This window comes from Eretmochelys imbricata, chromosome 8, assembly GCF_965152235.1.
Source record: "Eretmochelys imbricata isolate rEreImb1 chromosome 8, rEreImb1.hap1, whole genome shotgun sequence".
Taxonomy (NCBI): Eukaryota; Metazoa; Chordata; order Testudines; family Cheloniidae; genus Eretmochelys; species Eretmochelys imbricata.
This window is the reverse complement of record NC_135579.1, coordinates 63,915,747-63,939,130: the sequence shown is the minus strand read 5'-3', so window position 1 is coordinate 63,939,130 and position 23,384 is coordinate 63,915,747. Positions and strand designations below refer to the sequence as shown.

General features: G+C 43.5%; 1 protein-coding gene across 1 annotated transcript in view; it reads left to right on the top strand.

Annotated features, from left to right (window-relative positions):
• Window positions 1-23,384, top strand: part of LOC144269569 (complement factor H-like) — a 141,766-nt gene that overhangs the window by 66,074 nt on the left and 52,308 nt on the right. Inside the window, exon 11 of the mRNA XM_077825351.1 lies at window positions 960-1,160. Coding sequence (XP_077681477.1) covers window positions 960-1,160 — 201 coding nt within the window. The remainder of the gene's footprint in view (window positions 1-959; window positions 1,161-23,384) is intronic.

Here is a 23,384-nt window from a genome sequence, read left to right as displayed (position 1 = left end):
CCGTGTCTTTCTAACCTCCATATGCTCAGAATGAGCCTGGTCTACACTATCACGGTAAATTGATCTAACTTACACAACTTCAGTTACATGAATAACGTAACTAAAGTTGATGTAGTTAGATCCACTTACAGTGGTGGCTACACTGCGTTGTGTTGACGGGAGAGCATCTCCCGTCGACTTCCCTTATGCTTCTCAGGGAGGTGGAGTACACAAAATGATGGGAGTGCGCTCTCCCATCGATTTAGCATGTTTTCATCAGACCCACTAAATCTACACTCGTTGCATTGATTGCAGCAGTGTCGATCTACTGGTAAGTGTAGACATGCCCTCATGAGGGAATGGCTGGAGTATATTGTGGTGCAGTGTTCCAAAGCTGTTCAACTGCTTCTGTGTAGTTCCTAAATTATGGTGAACTTATCTTGTGGGCTGGTTTGTCCTGGACCTGACTTCACATATCAGGAATCACCTGACATGTCCCCTTTCTCTCCTGCCATGTCACCTATACAAAAGGGATGGGGGATGACAATGGGGAGCCTGATTTGCTAGCTTTATGCCAGCAAAGAGCATCCTTCCTCATGAAGAGTATTCTGTTGGCTAGGTATGGTTAGGTTATGGCCCATTTGCATTAGCTGAGTGGCACAAAGGGGCCACATTGTAAAAAGGAATCAAATCTTCTCTCTCTCTCTCTCTCTCTGTTCATCTAGCCCTTGTCTCCTCTCTGTCCCTTCCCACAATATCACACTGTTTGGTGTGAAAGCCTCCTTCTCTAGAGTTCCTTTGTGTTCTCTCAGCCGTACCATCTCTCCCTTACTTTTCAAATCTTGTCTGAAAATATTTCCCTGTTTTATTTAACTATGTAAAGCTTTTGGGGACAGGGTCAGTGTCAATACAGTTAGTGAATCAAATTTCCAATAATAGACCCACATGTACATAATGACATTACATTTTTATTTTTCCAGAGCCATGTACAGCATCCCCAGAAGAGATGGAAAAAAACAATCTTGAGCTGAAATGGTGGGAGACCACTAAATTGTATTCAGAAAGTGGAGATTTTATTGAATTTGTCTGTAAAAGGGAATATATGAGGGATCCAACATCTTCTGCATTTAGAGTAGAGTGTATGGAGGGGAAATTAGCATATCCTAAATGTAAGAAAAGAGGTAAGTAATCTCCAATTAAACTACAGTACTGGTGAATCATCTGACTAAAAGATTTCTTAATTTTTACTGAGGAATTCTAGGGTTTAAAAGTACAAAAATGCATGGCAGAGTGGCACTATTGTGATGGTACCATATAAACTCATGGGAAAGCATGGATCCTGACCCAGACCTCTTCCAATCTAAATAGACATGACAAATGGAGGTAAAGAGATGCAGCTTGCAAGCAAAGTGACAACACTACTACTTGAGTTGGGACAATCACCCTCTGCCATCTGGGCTTCTGTGGGTTACAGACAAGACAGAAGAACTTTGCAAGTGTCTAGTCTTACCCAACTTCTCTGGCTGGCCCAGTTCCTCACCCAGGCAGCTGACTTTCATTGTGGTCTGCACTCTTTTGACATCCCTCTGAGCTGATTTTTAGCTCCTAAATCCTTGCTTCAGCAAGCACTGAACAGGTTACATGTTAGGCAAAGCTCCCCTAATCTCCTCTACTTCCTAGGAAACCTTCTGATCCATGGCAGTCAGTTTGCTTGTCACCTCATTTATCTGCCTTGTCGTTCAAGAGTGGGAGTGTTGCAGCTGGGCTTCTTAGTCTTGTTGCTGCTGCCCTAAGATAGATTTAGGCCATGTCTATACTTACAAGCTGACAGCGGCACAGTTGTACCAACACAGCTGTGCTGGTGTCAGAGGGCTCGCGTAGCCTCGTTATGCTGATGGAAGAGAGCTCTCCTGTCAACATAATAAAACCAGCTCAATGAGATCTTTCACTGACATCGCGCTGTGCATGTGTGCGCTTATGATGGCAAAAGTTATGTTGCTCAGCGGGTATTTTTTCACACCCCTGAGCGACAAAATTTTACCAACATAACTACTAGTGTAGGCCTGGCCTTAGACTGCATGTCATCTCTCAGTCCTTTCCGGTAAGCCTCCCACTGTTGATTCAATACCTTTTGCAAAGTCTCCAGCTCCTGTTTTAGGTGCTGTTTTAATTCCTTTTGACCATCTTTGACTTTGCACTTTTTAGCCTAAGCCTTTCACCAGTATTCAGGGTCTTCCACCTTTTTTTATGTTGGGAGGAAAAAACTGGTGTTGTGTCAAGTAGTTCCATGACACAGCCCTTGTTATTTACAAAGAATGGACACAAAGTCCTGTTTCTCTGAATGGTTGGATCAGACAACAGGAGGTAGTTTCCTTGCTCACAATTCCAAGTCTACTTTTATATTCACCCGTCTGACCAAAAAGATCTTTTCTGTCAGGGCCATGCTACCAGTACTTCTATTGCTGTCTCTCCATAGCTTTCTGGCACACTCACACATGCACACGTGCGCGCAAACTCCCTTTCTCCATCCCTCATTTAATCCCCAGCCCTCCTATTGTCAATCCCTAGAGAAACCACTCAACCAGAATTGCTCTAGCCTTTTCTCAGGCCTTGCATATGGTCTCGTCCATGGGCAGTGGTTTCCATTGTGTCAGCTATCACTAGACAAAGGGGCATGTAACTGCTTCCTTGTTTAGCCTGAATGAAAGATGAGTATCATGCCCCTCAGTTTCACTAAGGTCTGTGACTCCCCATCAATCAGACCTGCTTACTGCAAGCTACTCTATCTCCAGTACAATACCATCAAATTTATTGATAGGGAAAAAATCTATTGTCTTACATTGTTCTAGTTCTCCTGTCTTCTGATAAAGAAGAATCATAATTGCTGATCTTCTTCCCATATTAGGATGACTATATCATTATGGCAATTTCCCACATCACCTCTTTAAACTGGTGTGAGAAATGACACCTCTTTACAGCATTATGGGAACAGAAGCAAATAATTCCTGCATACATATGAAGAAGGCTGGCTGGAAGCAGCTGATAAGAAGCAATGGAATGAAACAGGTTCAAGATCCCTGTTCCAAAAATCCTATCACTTTCAAATGCTAATAACTATACCATGGATACTGATAAAATACAGTAATATGTAGTAAATCAATGTATGGTTTTCTGTGCTACTTTTAAGTTCCACTTTAAAATAAGTCATAGTTTTTAATATGAAAAGTTGTTGAACCACTGCTGTTCAGGTGTAACTGCAATAATATGTGATGGAGTTTGTTCCCATTTCCTTTCCAAAAAGGGTTAAAGCCATCCAGTATGAGTTTTATGCCATTCTGTTGAAATCAATAGTCTGTTCCTGTGCAATCCGTAGGGGATTTGTACGTAATATTTGTTTAAAAAAAATTGACATCTACTAAACTGATTTTCTGCTGTTTATTCTCTCTCTGACAGGTACTTCAGGATGAATAAAATGAAGCACCAAGCAGATAATTTTTACTCAGATCTGAGGCTCAAAATCCATTGACCGGTTATTTGTAATGTTCACACATTATGTCCTTTGTCAGTATTTTAGCTTAAATTGATTACATGTATCAGTTCAGTCCCTTTTTTATCGTTGGTCACAATGGTTTAAAATATACAATCATAAAATAATAACAACAGATGGGAATATAAGTTCAAACTCAGATCAAACTACAGCTTTTTATGCTATTTGGAAAAGGAAACTTGAGGGAAATTGTACACATCTGCACATCCTGAATTACACACTTCCTGCTTGCTGAAACAGAAAGCACCGGTATTTCCCTCTGGCCCAAATAAGGAACTCCAGAAAGTCTCGTTAGAAACCTTAATCTTGAGAGATTTTTAGCCCAATCACCACACCAGAAAGTTTGGGATATGCATGGAGGCTTTTTTGAGTTCTGCCCATCGCTATTAGCTGTTGGTGATCATTTTTCCAAATGTTTCAGTCCATGCAACCAAAAAATGATCCTGTCATCAAGCACAGTTGTACAGAAAACATTGACTTCTCTGGTTAAAGTTTAAATTCATAGTGTCTTAATAATTTTTCCTTTATAAAATTAAAGATTTGTATGTTTCATTTACCACTCTTAAAAAGTCTGTTTTGTTTGTACTTTTCTGGTTTTTTTTTATTAACACCATAATCTGAAGTAAAGAGGGAAGGAATCTTAGGATTTGTAGAAAAATGGAGACAAAGATGAAAGCCTGCAGCTAATTTAAATAGCAACATGATACATGCATTTGGCAGTGTGTGAATAAATTGTTTGTTGCTATTTTCCACTGTATGCAAAAATCTGGAAATTAGACTAGTGCTGTGACAGAGATGAATCATTATCAGAATCCACATAGACAAATAAATGAAGATAAAGTGAATATTGAGGGGATGCTATATGTAGGGAATGGATCAAGTTCTGGACCTGTGGCATACACAAATAAGCACACGTACACTATAAAAGCTGAAAAAAAACCTGGTCATGTATTTTCCCCAAAATTATGTGAATGTTGAAGTTTTTCACATTATTGCAAGACTGCCTGTAGCACTTACGTTACTGATTCTCCTAGTGGAATCCACAGTCCAAATTTAGTCACCCAGGCTCCCTATTCAATGCACGGGGAGAGTCAGTCACCCTAGGGTACCTCTATGTTTGAGCTTGGCGGTGGGATTCCCCGCTTCTATAGACATACCTGCCCTGCACAGGCACCAGCACCAGCTCGGCCTAGCTTCCGTGCGTACAACCCCACCAGACTCTCCGCTACCTACCTGGGGGGGCGAGCCCAAGCTATTGCCCGTGCTGCAGCACCACCGGCTACCTTTAGGTGCTAGGTTGGACTGAGTTAGGGTGGGTACATACATAGGAGCTGGGCGCCACACCTCAAATGTAGATGTATCTTTAGACTGGGATTCACAAAAGCCAGGAGGTTGAGCAAGAGGGCACCTAAGCTAGATAGTAGGGAATGCCAAGGACAAGGCTGTGGCCTAAGCCTTAACCCTCAGTGGCAGTTGAGAGCACTTTTCTCCCCTCAGGATACACAGTTGTGAACGCTTTCCTGGAGTTAAGCACCTAAGTCAGGTCAGCTCTTTCTCATAAAATACACACCACTAGGTGGTGGTGCCATTGTACCCTCTGGTGTGTGTGCATACACACGCGCACACACAGGTAGAGACCTAAGTCCAAAGCTTGGTGCGGAGCAGGGACTTGAAGTCAGGTCATGCAGGTGATTCACTAACTACTAGGCAATCGGTTATTCTGGTATATGTCTTTCTCAAGTCTCCAATTGTAGCTGTTCCACTTTGTCTGCCTAACTAACTAAAAAATTCATTAGAACGGGGACTTCAGCTTGGGACTCCCACATCTGAGAGAGTCTCAGAAAGCTGGGTGACTGGGCAACAAAATGGCAGATGGAACTGAATGTTGATAAATGCAAAGTAATGCACATTGGAAAACATAATCCCACCTACACATAAAATGATGGGGTCTAAATTAGCTGTTACCACTCAAGAAAGATCTTGGAGTCATTGTGGATAGTTCTCAACATCCACTCAATGTGCAGCGGCAGTCAATAAAGATAATGGAATGTGGGGAATCATAAGAAAAGGGATAGATAAGACAGAAAATACCACATTGCCTCTATTTAAATCTATGGTACACCCACATCTAAAAAAATATATATATTAGAATTGGAAAAGGTACAGAAACGGGTAACAAAAATGATTCAGGATATGGAACAGCTTCCATATGAGGAGAGATTTGTAAAACCAGGACTTTTCAGCTTGGAAAAGAAACAACTAAGAGGGGGATATGATTGAGATCTACACAATAATGACTGGTGTGGAGTATTCTTTATTCCTCCTCATAACACAAGAACTAGGGGTCACCAAATGAAATTAATAGGAAGCAGGTTTAGAACAAACAAGAAAAAAGGAAGTATTTCTTCATACAACACGCACACAGACACACACGGGGTCAACCTGTGGAACCGTTTGCCAGAGGATGTTGTAAAGACTAAGATTATAACAGGGTTCAAAAAGGAACTTGATAAATTCATGGAGGATAAGGCCACCAATTGCTATTAGCCAGGATGGGCACAGATGCAAAACCATGCTCTGAAGTGTGCCTAGCCTCTCTTTGCCAGAAGCTGGGAACAGGCTGCAAGGGTTGGGTTACTAGATGATTACCTGTTCTGTTCATTCCCTCTGAAGAACCTGGTATTGGCCACTGTTGGAAGACCGGATACTGGACTAGATGGACCCTTGGTCTGGATCTCCGCAAGATGAGGTGCGTGAGGTAATATCTTTTATTAGACCAACTTCTAGTGGAGGGGGAGAGAGAGAGGGAAGCTTTTGAGCCACAATGAGCTCTTCCTCAGTTCTGGGGAAGGTACTCAGTGTCACAGCTAAATACAAGGTTGAACAGATTCTGGTCCTGTCAGTGACAGGCATACTAGCTTCAGTTTGGCATTGTCTATTCCCTGACAATAGTGTCAGATATCATTAAGCAGTGGAATTGCTTTGAGAAGAGCTTCAAGCAGGCAGGTGGAAAATGGTGTGACACTGGGTTCAATGACAGTCTGCAATATAAGACCTATACAAGATTCTCCTGGAAGGAATCAACCAGTTAGGGATCATGCAAAATACACTGTGCAAAGCAGGGAAAGGGGAAAGCATAAGGGGAAGATTAGTTATCAAATAAACAATAATGAAGTCAAGAAGCTGCTAACAACTTTGCATACATTTGGTGAGCTTTCCCTGTCTCTGAAGTACAGATATGAATGTATTGGTCAGTCCCGTCAGGGCATGTGCACAGTCATTACACGTCCATGACCCTCTGGTGGCAGGACACATGAATGGCTATAAACAGGTACACAAAAGTTTTTGCATTAATTGTCCTTAACAAAACAGAAAAATAAATCTCCATAAAACGTGAGCGCCTCTCTCTCTCACACACACACCCTCTGTAGTAGGGAGGTTGCCCATGCCCTGGACAATTTGAAAAATGGGTGCCCCAGGCCTGGCAGGAGCCACAGGGTGGAAGCTCTGAGCTCCAGCAGGAGCTGGTGGGGCGGCAGAAGCCCTGAGCCTGGGTGCCCTGGTGCCCAGCAGGAGTTATCAGGGACAGCAGCCCAGAGCCCGGCTGCCCCAAGCCCCAGCTGGAGCCAGGGGGAGGTGGTGGTGGGGGCCAGCAATCCTGAGCCCGGGCAGGAGCTGCAGGGACTGGAGCTACGAGAGATGGCAGCCCCCAGCCCAGGTCCCTGAGCCCAGGCAGGAGTTCCAGGGGGTGAAAGCCCCAAGTCCCGTCTGGAGCCCGGGAGCCCTGAGCCCCAGCAGGAGCCATGTGGGGTGGCAGTCTGGAGCTCAGCTCTGGGGCTGCTGCAGCGCAGAAGTGAGGGTGTATCACCCTCACTTCTGCGCTGCCTGTGGAGGTGGGTCTGATCTCTCCCCTTAACAGCCATGCAGGGGAAGGAGAAGTCCTGTCCCTCCCCAGCCCGGCTGATTTCAGGAGATCATGTTTCATGGGGCAGGGCATATTGTTTGGACTACATTAGTCTTTCTGGTTCCCTTTTGTATTTTTTCCTATCAGCATTTGTTATCTTGGTCAGGGGTTCTCAACCAGGAGTCTGGGTCCCCCTGCGGGGCGGGGGGGGCGGGGGCGGGGTGGTGGTGCTGCAAGCACGTTTCAGGGGGTCCTTCAAGCAGGGCTAGTGTTAGACTTGCTGGAGTCTGGGGCACAAAGCCAAAGACCCACTGCATGGAGCTGAAGCCTGGGGCCCTGAGCCCTGTCATCCAGGGTTGAAGCCACAGCCTGAGCAGCTTAGCTTCATGAGGGACCCTGTGGCATGGGGCCCCAGGCGATTGCCCTGCTTGCTCCCCCCCAATGCCAGCTCTGGCTTTTATATGCAGAAAACGAGTAGTTTTGGCACAGCTGGGTGTGATGGTTAGACCCCCCCTTTCTGCGGTACCACCTGATATACTTGGGTCCCACTGAGCCCACCCGTTCAACCAGTCTGGGCTTCCTAACGCTGTCCTTGCTGTTCCAGACCCTCAAGCCTTCTCTAGCACACACAAGTGTGGCCACACCCCACTGCAGACACAGCCTGAAATCAGCTCTGTGAGGGCGGATTCAGCTCGGGGATCTACCCAGCACTCACGTGCAAACCTCCTTTGTGGTGTAAGCCCAAAATAATATTGTCTTGTGCTATATAGAGAGATCTGTACAGCACACACTCATAAAAATCACACCCCACATCCCCTACTCAACGCACAGCTTTTTGCCCCTCCCTCATGAATTGCACAAACTGGGTTTTGAAATAAACAAAAAAGAAGTTTATTTACTAAAAAGGTAAATTTAAAGTGATTATAAGGGATAGCATCCCCTGTTAATGGAAAAACACTGAAAGCCCAAGATGGGAGTCTAGTATCAGGTAACACGACAACCTGACCCTGTAGTGTCCAAGCAGCAACTCAGGAAGCTTCTCAGGAAGGTGGGAGATTAGTATCTTCAAAGTCTTATTGTTCTTCCTAATGGCCCATTCAGGCTGATTGCCTTGTGTCTGATGGGCATTTCCCAGATGCAAACAATTTTGCAATTGATACAGAGTTTATATTCCTAATTTCAGATACAGCAATGATACATGCATACAAATAAGATAATCATATTTGGTTAAATCAGAACCTTTCCAAGGATATCTCACAAGACCCATCTTGCATCAAATACAACTTAGTTATGCCATATTCATGTCATAAGCATATGTCTATGAAGACCATGGGGTGTAGCGTCACAGTGGGTCATGGAGTTTTTATAGCCTATTGGAGTGGGCCTCAGAATGAAAAAGGTTGAGAACCCCTATCTAGGTTATTGTGACATTTTATGATTTTTTTTACTCGCTTTTTATACTTAATTTGTGAGCTCAATTAGCACAAGAGGTCCTATCTAGTTGCAGGCATCAGCCATCTGGGATGCTCACAAGCACAGCAATTAGGAAGCAGAATGTGTCCCATTCTCTCTCTGGGACGTTAAGCAGGGTTTTTGAATTAGAACAGATTAGAACTCGAAGTTGTAGCTGAGACTTTGAGTGATGGACAACCTTGCACCCAAACTGCTTCTATGGCCTCTCCTGGGAGTGAGGTCAACAGTGCAGTGTGGAGCAGTCACTCCCTAGACTAGGGAAAGCCCTATCTCCACAAGGTCTGATTGATCAGGGGAGGAGCCAACCCAGATCATCAGCTGGGTAGAGTACTGGAAAGAAATCCTACAGCTGACTTCCTGCTGCTGATTTTCCTGTCACTGGAAGAGGGGAATGTCACTGCAAGTCCTGAGCTCTAGCCAAGCAGAGAAAGAGGGAAGACCAGTCTTGAAGCTCTATTTTCCAGCAAGTCCCTTCATCAGGAAAGCCTCAGTGCTTTCTCTGGTACTGTCCATCTTACGTGGGTCCAGGTCCTGCAGTTCATCTTCTCCACTCAGTACCATGCCACCTTGGCATTCCAGTGCTGACTCTTCTTCAGACTAGAAGTGAGATCCTACATATTGAGATCTCCTTACAGGAGATCTGAAGCATCTCAGGATTCCTTATTGTGCAAGTTAACGTGCTGGCACCAGGACTCTTACATGAGCAGATCTCGACATAGCTTCCTTTGGAGTTGGGCCATGGTACTACATCCAGTACAGCGGTGGACTTTCTTGAATCTAGGAAGTGTTTCTCCAGGCTCCATGTGATATTCACATAGTCAGCACTCTGCTAGGTCTCTATCAGGGTGCCATTCTCTAGCTGGCACTGTTCTGTGTACCAGAACCATTACACAGCAGCTGAAAGAATTTCTCTCTCCAGTTTCTGGTCCTCCAGCTATGGATGCTCAGCAGACAGTGGAGCAGATGGAATATTTAATGCTTTCACTCAACGCTTCATTATTGCCAGATGAGGCTGCTGTTTCAGAATTATCTTTCCCTGTTCTAGACGATTACAAAAAGTATGAGGAATTTATGAAAAAGGTAATTACCTCTGGGAATACAAACTGAGTTGGTCCAGGATAATCCACACCAACTGGTGGCTATTTTGCCTTCTTCAGGACCTGAGTGAGCACTCAGGAAGTAAATGCTACTTTTACTTAGTGAGGATGTGTTTTGCAGTTCCTTATTCTTCACTCCCTGGAATCTCTGGACCTATTGAGGCTAATTATTTTCTAATGTGTGGTGTTCCTCCAGCATGACAAATAAGGAACCGAGCAATTAATTGCTGCTCTCTACCCTGATCTATTAAATAGTTGTTTTCTGAGAACTAAAATAATGAAGCCCTGCTAAAAAAAATACAAGGTAATTCATTTCAAAGGTGTTGCACAATGCACACTTTTGATAGTTTTTTTCTCTGTATTTACCAAATACAATAACTCCTCGCTTAATGTTGTAGCTATGTTCCTGAAAAATGCGACTTTAAGCGAAACGATGTTAAACAAATCCAATTTCCCCATAAGAATTAATGTAAATGGGGGGGTGGGTTGAGTTCCTCACACTCTACAAGGCAGCATGAATGAAGGGAGGGGAGACAGCATGGCAGACAGAGACAGAGACATACACCCTGTGTGTGAGAGAGAGATTGCCCACTCTAAGTACACTGCCTTTTTAAGTAGATCAGCAAGTTGATACAGCAGCTAGTCCCAGGAAGCTCCCTCAGTCCTGAGCCCTGTCGTGTCACCTCCCCCGCCATGGAGATGGGGTAAGTGGGGTGCAGGAGCAGAGGGGAAGGGGACACCCTGACATTAGCCCCCCGTCTTCCCCCTCCTGTACAGCAAGCAGGAGGCTCCGGGGAGCAGCTCCAAGGCAGAGGGCAGGAGCCGCACATGGCAATGGGGGGAGGGACAGCTGAACTGCAGGCAGGTGATAGCCTGCTGGGCGGCTGCCGCACAGGGAACTTAGAGGAGCGGCGAGCTGATATGGAGGCTGCCAGTCCACCCTGGTTCCAATCCCCCACCAGATCGCTCCAACAGGCTGCTCTTCCTGCAAGCAGTGAACAAAGCAGGCGGCTGCCAAACAACGTTATAAGGGAGCATTGTGCAACTTTAAATGAACATGTTCTCTAATTGATCAGCAACGTAACAACAAAACAACGTTAACTGGGATGACTTTAGGTGAGGAGTTACTGTACTTAAAAAGGCAGTGTACTTAGAGTGGGGTCAGCCTACTTAAAGGGGCAATCTCTCTCTCTCACACAGGGTGTCTGTCTCTGTCTGTTATGCTGTTTCCCCTTCCTCCATTCGTGCTGCCTTGTAGAGTGTGAGGAACCTAACCCCACACTATGTACATTACTTCTTATGGGGAAATTGGATTCACTTAACATTGTTTCACTTAAAGTCACTGTCAAGGTTCCCTCCCCACTCTGAACTCGAGGGTACAGATGTGGGGACCCACATGAAAGACCCCCAAGCATATTTCTACCAGCTTAGGTTAAAAACTTCCCCAAGGCACAAATCCTTCCTTGTCTTTGGATGGGTACTTCTGCCACCACCAAGTGAGTTAGACAAAGATTCAGGAAAAGGACCACTTGGAGTTCCTGTTCCCTAAAATATCCCTCCAAGCCCCTTCACTCCCTCTCCTGGGGTGGCTTGAGAATAATATACCAACCAAATAGGTAAATCGGATTCTTAAAAAACCAGAACATTATTATAAAGGAAAAAAAAGTAAAAGAAGCACCTCTGTAAAATCAGGATGGAAGGTAAATTCACAGGGTAATCAGATTCAAAACACAGAGGATTCCCTCGAGGCAAAACTTTAAAGTTACCAAAAAAAAAAAAAAAAAAAAAGAAGAACAGGGATAAACCTCCCTCTTAGCACAGGGAAAATTCACAAGCTAAAAACAAAAGGTAAGGTAACGCGCCTTGCATTATTTACTTACTCTTTTTGCAATATTGAGACTCATGTTAAGATGATTTTAGGAGAAGGAGTTTTCTGACCTGATGCTTCTCTGCTTCCCCCAGAGAACTCACAAACAAAGAGCACAAACAAAGCCTCCCCCCCCTTCCCAAATTTGAAAGTATCTTCTTTCCCCATTGGTCCTTTTGGTCAGGTGCCAACCAGGTTATTTGAGCTTCTTAATCCCTTACAGGTAAGGAGGAATTCTAGGCTACCCTTAGCTGTATGTTTATGACAGTCGCATTTTTCAGGAACATAACTACAATGTTAAGCGAGGAGTTACTGTATTAGATACAACACAATGAGGGGGGATGACAAACAGCAGGGACGGACTGGGTGAGGAAGGGTGAATATCACAGCAATATGATCGCACAGTTGCTCACGTCAGAAATGTACATTGCCATGACGAGTCACCTGCTAGAATTGGTATTTTGGTGTTTATCTTAGGCAGACCAAGATAGTAACATGTCTCGAGTTTTTAAACAGGAACACAATAGAACATAAATGCTGCTTACTGTTATGGATACATCTTGGAGAAGGCGTCCAGTCATTCTTTGTGCATATAACTTTGGTGTGCAGATTTTCAGGACTATATTCATGAGTGCACACACATGAAATGTCCTCACCTTCTTGGTAGGTTTTCCCGTAGTTACATATAAATTTACCATCTTCCAAATGACTGACAGAACACTTTCCTAAAGGCAAAAAGGTTAAGTGCATCTAGCAACTGGGCATTTTTTTCGTTAAAGTATCCTCTCACTGCTCTTGAAGCAATTCCATTCCCAACTCATCAGCTGCTACCCAAGGGTGAAAACCTGGCCCCATAGAAGTCAATAGGAGTTTTGCCATTGACTTTCATGGCACCAGGGTTTCATTCCAAGCCCCTAAGGCTTCATGCTAAGTCATTATTCACCCACTTATCACTGACTCAGACTCAGAGTCTGAAGATTTGCTACAGAGAAACACAAGTTGCTCCCTCCTGCCAAGATCCTAACCAAGAGCTAAGCATGCTGACTCCACAGCCCACCATGCCCCTTAGAGCCTGGGAGCAAAGAACGAGGCTCAAGACCAAAATTCTAACCCCCTGAATATTTTTTTAACCCTTTCTCACCCACCTGCATGAGTCATGAGTGCCCGGAAGGTGTGATTGGCAATTATATTGTGATTGAAGTGTGAGCTTCTTGTGGCTTTGCGCCTCCTATCAATATACTCCCTACAGTGGGAAAGCCGCCCACTCTGTGCAAAAAGGATCCTCTACTTCAGACCTCCTCTTTAGAATTCACCTCTTCCACTGTTACTTTCTACATCATTTTAACGACCAATGTCTCTGAGCCTACTGCCTTGGTACCAGAAGTGCTATCCTCTGCATTGTGATGGTCTGAATTTGACTGTAAGCTCGTTGGAGAAGGGACCTTGTCCTTGTTTGAGCTCTGTAAAGTACTGTGCATACTTATGACACTGTTTCATTCAGACAGAATTCAATTATAAGTATTGTTTTGACCCACTCCTCTCTTCTAAGTTTCCATGGGCAGTAGTTATTCCTGACAGCAACTTTGTAATTAATCGAAGGGGGATTTTCAGGTAGTTTTTCAAATGTAAAATAAAAACTTTTCAAGCATCCAGGCCTCAGAAAAAGAGTCTTTTTCTAAAAGCAAAAGTAAGAAAAGCCACATGATATTTCTGCCATTTCTAGCTGTAAGACAGAATCGTTCAGGTGTCACAGTCCAGAACACTAAGCACACTACATGCACCTAATTGACTGTACACAAGAGATCAAATAAAACTGAAAAACTGAATTATCAAAATACAGTGCAGATTTACCACAGATACATGAAGGCAAGTCCATGTGCCCATTAACACACTTCCTGACTGAAGGGGTGGTGAGGGTATATCCTTCGCTGCACATAAATTCCAGTGTGTGGTCACTCTGAATCAGCTGTGCATGTCTTCGGCCACTGGACAGAAGCAGATTTTTGGTCTCCAGTTGCTGTTTTGTGAGGCTACACGGTGCTAAAGAAAAACCAGAAAAAATGAAAATGATAGAGCCTGATTTTTCAGTGTCCTTCATCTTGCGCAGCCATTTACCTGCTCTGCAGTGAGTCACTGCAAAACATGCCCTTTGTACTCTCTCTCTCTACAGGGTAGAAAGTGTTTTGTAAGATGCAAGAGAGTGGAGTATCAGACCCATTATCTTCATCAAGATATGGATTAAAAGCATTTCTCACTACAACTATAAAATTGACATTGCTGACAAGGAAAATAAAAGAGGTATTTCTAAATGTTAATATACATGAGTGTGTGTATATATATATATATATACACACACAGGTTAGTATAGATAGAACTCCCACCTATAGGTGGTGCTGTATCTTTATTTTAGTGCAAAGTTGTTGCTTTTTTGTTTTTGTTTCTAATATGTTGTTATGTCTGATCAGGGCATTAGTAAGGAGTTTTAGCTCTGCCTGTTTGTGCTGGAGTTAATACTTGCAGTGTCCCAATAAATCCTTTGATTTCTATAAGCTAGTGTTATAATACCAATTCTAGCAGATGACTTATCATGAGAATGTTTATTCTTGACCTGAGTAACTGTAAGATCATGTTGTTGTGACCCTCAGCCTTCCTCATCCAGACCCTCTCTGCTGTTTGTCATGCCCCTCCCCTTGTTGTGTCATGTCTAATATTTCGATTGTAAATTTCCTGGGACAGGTACCAAGTATTTCTTTGTCTTCTGTGAACAGCCAAATATATTTGTGGGCATAATACAAATTATCATTAATATCAATGCTCTTCCTGCAACCCATATTTATTACTCCTTATCCCCACCCGATTCTTCTTATCTCCATCCTTACAGGTTGGCTCTGCTCATCAATGCTCTTCACCCCACTGCATTTCAGTCATTCTATTTGCTTCTCCTTCTCCAGGTTGACTGGGCACCATCACTTGGGGGAATGAGCGTGCAGGAGAGACAATTTCAGTGGTCTCAGTTTTGATGTCCAGAACCATTATGGCCCCTAGAAGCTAGGAAAAACAAAAGCAGTGAAGTCCTGCTCAGACCCTGCAACCCTAGAAAATGCTCAGTGTGGACAGGATCTTCAAAGAATTTAGCTCTCAAACTGTAACAGATCTGTACTGGGCCTTTGAAATTTCAGAGATTTACGTAAACTTATAACTTGCCAAATTTTAGTGAATATTCTGGACAAGAAGTAAAAGATACATTCTTGATACCAGGTGGACATTCCAGTCAAGTTTCAAGTCTTTTCCCCAAAGCACCCAATTGCCTTAGTTTCTTAACAAAACAGCCGTAAGATTACTTTAACATTTGCAAAACATTTTTTTTCCTCATCTCATTCTTATAAATGGCTGAACCATGTTAGCAGATATTTTCAAAAAGAATTCATACCAGCATAGAAAATTTTATCTGCAACAATTAATGTTTGACAAAGTCGTAAGCACCTGAAAACAGGGTCTTATAATGGAGTGTGTCCAGCAACCTTAATAACAGGCAACGTTACCTGAGCCAAATTATGGCATTTAGTGACTAGCCTGTGTTGGGGATGATGTGGAGGAAAACTGGCCCAGGGAGGTATTGTACTGTAGGAAGCCCAATCCCTTCCCCAGCCCTCTATCGGTCAGGAGGAGTGTGTGTGTATAGGATCCTGGAGGGGCAGGCCAAAACCAAACTAACAAAAATGTGTGTCCCCTTTAAAAAAACCAACCCTCCAAACTGACCCCTTCTGGCAGAATTCCTAGTGCTTCCTTATTGTTCTAGGAGGCAGGCTGGCTTATTCTCCCTTTCCCTTAGGTGTCAGCTTGGGGAGGAACCGCTTAACCCATTCTTACGGCCCTTGAGATCTCTGAGCCTTGAGTCAGAGCAACAAAACTTATAGTCAGATATGCAAAGTCTCTAGGGCCCTAGTCAGGCTAGTGACCTAAAGACAAATAGGCCTGCAATCTGTAGCAGCCCGTGTTTACACCCAGGTTGTCTTGGCTGTAAGCGCCAGACTGTCCCGTAAAGGGGTAGTACACCCCATCACATATCTCCCCGCTCTGACTAGATCCATTGGTGCACTCAATAATTGTGCCTACATCTTCCTCAGTCATTGAACAGAAATCAGTGTTATGATGTTCCTTTCCTGGACAGTGTTCTACTGCTCAGAACTGACATGGGCATTTCATCATATGGAGCTAGTGCAGAGCTATAGGATCAGTGATCAAGATAAACAGGGTACCAAACAGGTAGTGTACTAGCACCCTCATGGCCCAGTGGATGGGCAGGAATCTACCACATCTCTTTGTCTAGGGACTTCCTATTCATGTAGACGATGGTGTATTAGGGACTTTGGAACAGTTGGGAAAGGACCACAGCCAGTGTTCACTTTGAGGCATTGGTCTGTAAAATCAACTCCCGTGTGAAGTCGGGGCTTTGCAGAAAGCATTTACTGCAAAGAATTCTCTTCATCTCCTGAGACACCTGGTCTCACTGAGGTGACTCCAATCTGTCTTGAGGCTGACTTTTTGATAAGGTCTATGAGAAGTGCTGCCAGTGAGGCAAAAATTAGCACAAACTGTCCATAATATCTGACTGGGCCCAGGAAGGACATACCTGTTTTTTGATGCTTGGAACAGGTATGTTGGCCGATAAACATGGCCATATTGCATCAAACTAATGGTCCATCTATCCCCATATCCTGTCTTCTGTCAGTGGACAGTGCCAGATGGTTCAAAGGGAATGAACAGAACAGGGCAATTACCAAATGATCCATCTCCTGTTGTCCTGTGCCAGCTTCTGGCAGTCAGAGGTGTAGGGACAACCAGAGCATGGGGTAACTTGAACTAGGGATGCTAAGGTTGCAGCAGCACCCCCTGTCTTTAAGTGGTTTCCATTATGCACAGGGTTTACAGTTTTGTTCAATGGCTTTTGGCACCCCACTATAAAAATTGTTCCAACCCCAATGGGGTTGCATCCCTGACCATCTTGGGTAATAGCCATTGATGGACCTACCCTCTAATTCTCTTATAAACCCTGTTTTACTTTCACAATAACCTCCAGCAACGAGTTCCGTGGGTTGACTGTGCATTGTGTGAAGAAGTACTTCCTTATGTTTATTTTAAGCTTACTGCCTATTAATGTAATTGGGTGACCCCTGGTTTTTGTGTTAGGGAAGGGGTAAATAAAACTTACCTATTCACTTTCTCTACCCCATTTGTGATTTTATAGACCTCTATTATATTCCCCCCTCAGTCATTCTTTTCCAAGATGAACAGTCCCAGTCTTTTTAATCTTTCCTCATGTGGAAGCTGTTCCATATCCCTAATCATTTTTGTTGCCCTTCTCTGTACCTTTTCCAGTTCTCATATATCTTTTTTGAGATGGGGCAACCATAACTGCATGCAGCATTCAAGATGTGCGGGTATCATGGGTTTATATTGTGGCATTATGATATTTTCTATCTTATTATCTATCCCTTTCCTAATGGTTCCAATAATTCAGTTAGCTTTTTTGGCTGCCACTGCACATTGAGCAGACGTTTTCAGAGAACTATCTATGGTGACTCCAAGACCTCTTTCTTGAGTAGTAACAGCTAATTTAGAACCCATCATTTTCTATGAATAGTTGGGATTATGTTTTCCAATGTGCTTTACTATGCACTTCTCAACTTTGAAATTCATCTGTCATTTTGTTGCTCATTCACCCAGTTTTGTGAGACCCCTTTGTAACTCTTTGCTGCCAGCTTTGGGCTTAACTACCTTGAGTCATTTAGTATCATCTACAAACTTTGCCACCTCACTGTTTACCCCATTTTCCAGATCATTTATGAATAGGTTGAACAGCACAGGTCCTTGAGAGACCCTGCTTTTTTCCTCTTTAAATAGTGAAATCTGACCATTTATTCCTACCCTTTATTTCATATGTTTTAACCAGTTACTGATCCAGAAAAGGACCTTTCCTTTTATCCCATGACTGTTTATTTTGCTTGAGAGCCTTTGGTGTGGGACCTTGTCAAAAGACTTTCTGAAAGTCCAAGTACACTATATTCACTGAATCACCCTGTCCACATGCTTGTTGGTACCCTCAAAGAAATCTAATACATTGGTAAGGAATGATTTCCCTTTACAAAATCTGTGTTCAGTCTTCCCCTACATATGTTCATCTATGTGTCTGACAATTCAGTTCTTGACTATGGTTTCAACCAATTTTTCTGGTCCTGAAGTTAGGCTTACCAGCCTGTAATTAACAGGATTCCCTCTAGAGCCTTTTTAAAATATATATATATATATAATCAGTGTTTCATTAGCTATCTTCCAGTCATCTGGTATAGAGGCTGATTTAAGTGATAGGTTACATACCACAGTTAGTAGTTCGGCAATGTAATATTCCTTAATTTATGCTCCTTTCTATTTTCCTCAATAGGATTTGATTTTCAGTTTTAAAGTATGACTTTTTGCCTCTAGTTGCCTCTTTTACTCTGTTTAGCCTTGGTGACACTTTTTTTTTTATCTTCTTACTGCTTTTTTTTTTTAATTTGGGTGTATACCTTTAGTATGTGCCTTTATTATGGTGTTTAAAAGGAGTTTCCATGTGGTTTGCAGGCTTTTCACTCTTTTCACTGTTACTTTTAATTTCTGCCTAACTAACTTCCTCATTTTTATGTAGTTCCCCTTTTTGAAGTTAAATGCTGGTATGATAGGTGTCTTTGGTATTTCCCCCCCTACAAGAATGGTAAATTTAATTACATTATTGTCGCTATTACCGAGTGCTTAGCTAAATTCACCTCTTGGACCAGATCCTGTGCCCCACCTAGGACTCAGCCAAGAATTGCCTCTCCCCTTGTGGGTTTGAAGGAGCCTTCATTAATGGTATCCACTTTATCAACTAGCTGTTCTATTTAATCTTTTGCCTTCCCATTTTGCGGTTTCTTGGGTTCACCATCAGACTAGCATCTCGCAGTAACTGTAGGACTATGGCCAAGTCCCAGAGATGGGTGGACCAGTCCTAACTGTAGATTATGACATTGTGTAAATATGGTGCCACATGGCAATGGTGAAGGCATAACCCCTGCTGCATACCAAATGGCTAGTGTCTGGCAGTCAGGACAGGAGGCAGATATTTGCTACCTATTTGTACAGTCTGGCCAAGAAACAAATCAACACCCCTAGACAGTTGGTCCTCGTGTTAGGCCACCTCAGTGTCAAAGATGTTACTCAGCACACTGTAATCTAGAGTGGAAGATTGTTCTGCTGGGCCCCTCTCCTGGTCATAAAGGGGTTTGTGGTGTTAGGAGGTTCACTCTCTAATGTCTGCCCCCATGGTCACCTTTAGGTTCTGGAGTCACTTCTGGGACAGACCCAAACCTTTCCAGCCCTCCACCATTGGTTCCGTGGCTTTCAGGTCTTCTGAGGAATTTCAAAGGTCTGACTGGGCAACAGGGCTAGATCCAAGGTATCTGCTGAGTGCATTCCTCCTTGCCACTTCAGGGTTTCAGGGAAAGATGGGATGGAGTCTCCTCCCAAAAGAGCCAGAAGATGTTTTCAGTCTTGTCCCAGGATCACTGACCAGGATAGATGATCAGTCACTTCTATCTGGAGCTGGTCCACCTGGTTCGCCACACGCAGGATCATTAAGGCTGTCAGGTATGTTTGCACATCACCATGGCTACATGACACCTGGATGGGATGTCTCTGATTTAAGGCCTACAATGAAACTAGGTAGTGTTGGAGCTGCTCTGCCCACAGTCTGAATCTACCAAACACTCCACGGTGTTTGGCTCTATTTTTGTTTGTGTTACATAAGGTACCGTGATGGCCTATGGATTCGTTGTTCGCTTCTCTAGACTAATCAAAGTAGCATCCCAGATAGTCACACTTCATAAGGGAGCATTCATGCCAAATGTATCCCAGGTCCCCACAGTGATAACACACCACCCAACCTCCCTAGACAAAAAGTGGTGTGCTCCAGACAACTTGAGATTTGTGAGGGCTGATCCTTTCTGTCTGTGCTGCTGTTGTGGGTGGGCCTCAGTCCAGAATTTCAGTGGCTCTGAGCTGACCCTTGGTGTGGGCATTTGTGCCATTTCCTGCTGCTGTTCCTGACCACACCTGCCCATTTGTGGGTGATTTGGCCTTCTGGACCCTCTCAGTCATTTCCATGGCCACTGCTAAACATGTCAGACAGAAATGCTGGATCCAGGCTTGTATTGCAGCTGGATCATCTACAGATATTGTTCCAGAACTATACTGTCCATTAGTTCCCCCATAGTCTCGGTCTCTGGAATCAGCCACTAGGCAACCATATCCTGGAGTCATTGGGCCACACCACATGGGTGCACTCTGGCAGAAAATGGTTCATCCCCCAAACTCTGATGATATATTTCCAAGTAGATGCCAAACCAGTCCCTTATGCTCATCTTTAGTGTGGTATATGACTATGCCCTATCCTCACTCAGTCACTTGTGTCACTCACAGGCCATTTGTGTCTTGCTGGTGAGGTAGAAGCAAGTCACACTATCCAGTATTCCTTTCCCAAACCTTCTCCAAAGTGATCAAATAGGCCTCTGGGTCATCACCACCACTCAGCTTGGTCAGGGTGAAGCTCGGGAGATTTACTACGGCTGGTATCTTCTCCCTGCAGTTTGCTGGGTGAGCAGTCTGGCCATGTCTGTCTGAAGCTGGTGGTTCTGCTCCTGCTCTGCACATAGCACCTCTTGTTGTGGGGTGACTATTTGCATCTCTTCTTAAGGCTGTTGGAACACCAGCTGTGATTCTTGATATGGGCAATTCCTCTCATGCTCCACCAGCTGTGTATATGGCTGGGCTGCATGCTGCGCCTCCAGAAACCAGCAGCTCCAATCCCCCACTGTCTGTTATGTTGAAGGAATAATCAGAGTATTCCATCCATGACCCTTCTTGAGGGTAGGGGGCTCACATGGAACCCTGCTGACTACACCATTTGTACAGGGTCCATCAAGAGGGAGGCCAAAACTTAACCAAAAAAAAAAAAAAGTGTCCTCTTTAAGAAGGCCTCCAAACTGACCCTGGCTATCAGACTTCCTACTGCTTCTTGGTGTTCTAGGAGGCAGGCAGGCTGGCTTTCTCCTATTCCTTAGTAGTCATGTCAGGTCAGGTCAGGGGAGGAATCACTTCATCTAGTTCATAAGGCCCTTGAGACTTCAGAGCAACCAAATGTATAGTCCAATAAACAGTCTCTAGGGCTCTGGTCAGGGTAGTGATCTGCCACCTACAGTAGCCAGCGTGGTTTCAGGTCCCCTTTCCATTGTTTAGCTTCCTTTCCCTAATTATATAGCCCAGCTCCAGGGGCAGGGCAGGGTGCTTCTGGATTGAACCCAGCTGTAAGCTCCAGACTGTCCCCCAGATGCTCTGCCACAGTGTAGTATATACATGTTAGCATGGTGCAGCATGTTCCTCTGACTATGCCTGACTAACGCTTCTGGGTGTTTCAAAGTGGGTTAAAGCCATGGCCCTACCTTCTCTTTCTGCCTCCCCTTCTTCTGTCGGGCAATTTGCACAATTTGTCCAGTGCCCCTGGGGCCTGGAAATCAATAAAGATATCACGTATACAATTTCAAATACAGGTTGTAATTCCAGTCAGCAATACCATAAGAAAATTGAGCCATACAAACTCATCGTCCATTCTGTTTCAAAGCAGTCTTTCCTTCATATCTCTATTTTTGTCAGTTGCCTGGGAAAACTGATGAGCTTTGTAGTGTATCCTGAAGGTCAGAAAATTCAGGCAGAGAGTTAATTCCAAAGCTGAGTAAGTGCCTTTAAGGGATAATACCCTGCTAACAGCACTGTTCCTTTGAATTGCATTGAATTAAATGTACAAGCCCCTTCTGATTTGTCAAGTACATTAACAATACGAAGTTTCTTTACTGAATTACTTGTCCACAAACAAACAAAAGAATTGCCATAAAATAAGAGCTATTAGTGTCAAAATCAAAATGTTCATTTCCTTCCAGCCAACTTAAGACACTATCAGAAATTGAGAGAGCTGTGAAGCAATATGGTGTGATGACCTTTATCCTTCCCTATGGAGACCAGGTGGGATGTCAGTAAAGTCAGAACGATATGAAGGAATGAAGTGAATTGTTTAAGGAGTTTTTAAATGGCATTACTCCATTTACTTTCATGTGCATCTCTCCTCATGGTCACCTTACATTTATAAAACACGTGTTAACAGTATTTTTTTCTTGAAGTAATGTCATTTTCTCCCTGCTTTAGAAATATGTGGAAGGACAGAGGTACCTCATGGTTATTTCTATGAAACAAAGAACAGGTTTGATTTAAATGAAAAAGCAACATATAGGTGTCAGATTGGTTACATGACTCCAGAAGGAAATGAGACGGGGAGATACAATGTCTTGAAGAAGGATGGAGTCCTTTCCCAGAATGCATCAGTGAGTAGTTTAATGATTGAATCTCTCTATTTTTGTCACATGGCTCCTTACTGGATTTTCCCTTAATTGTAACTGTTTTTCCTTATTTTAACTAATCTATTGTTTGGGGAGGTGTTACCATCATAAACAAAATAACTTACTGCCATTGTCTGATCTATATTTAAATCATAAGGAGATGTATTTTATGTAAAACACCAGAGTAGAAAGGTTTCAACACTTTCTTCTGATTGTTATCACCTTAGGTATCTTAAATGTCCCTTTTCTCCAGGCCAGGGGAAGTATGGTTTTAATGGTGGAGAACTAAATCTCCCACTTTCATGAAATAATGACTTACAGTATTAGCCCAGCCCAAGTGAAGTTTAGGGCATTCCTTTTATTCCAGGATACCTTATCTCCTGCTTATTCCGTCTATTAGTATCACCTTTGTGACTGAAAGAACTCACTTATAATTAGTTTTCAAGATGAGGTCCATTCTGTTTCACAGAGCAAGGGTACAATCATAACAATCAGCATAGCTACCATGACTATGAGAATCCCCTCTATGGTGGCTGCCTGTGGAAATACATGAACTTGAAGCTGCTGACAGTTCTGGCTCTACAAAGCGGTGTCCCTTGTGATAGCACCTACCGGAGCATTAGCAAACTGGGAAGCTTCAAAACAAATCAGGATACAAAATTCGTACAATGAAGGAATAGACCGTTTTTCGGATGCGTGCCTCATTTTCCCATATTTCCAGCCAAGAATAATCCCCCCATTTCTATAGGAGCTTTCTGCACCATATGACTCATATGGAATTCAGTGGGGAAATGTTTCTGGCTTTTGTGGTGTTCATGCATGTCGTGATGTTGGAAATACAGACAGTGAGCATGACCGTGCCACAGCATGGATTAATTTGGTTAGTAAACAAGGACTAGATCTTCAAATGGGATAAAATGGGTCAATATAAGGGCCAGTATTGTTAAATGCAGTTAGAACGTCGTATGTAAGGCTGTACGTGTCTTTCCATCCCTAACCCTTTTATACATACAAAGCCAAATTTGCCTCTTGCTCCATCCACTTGGCATTGCTCTGG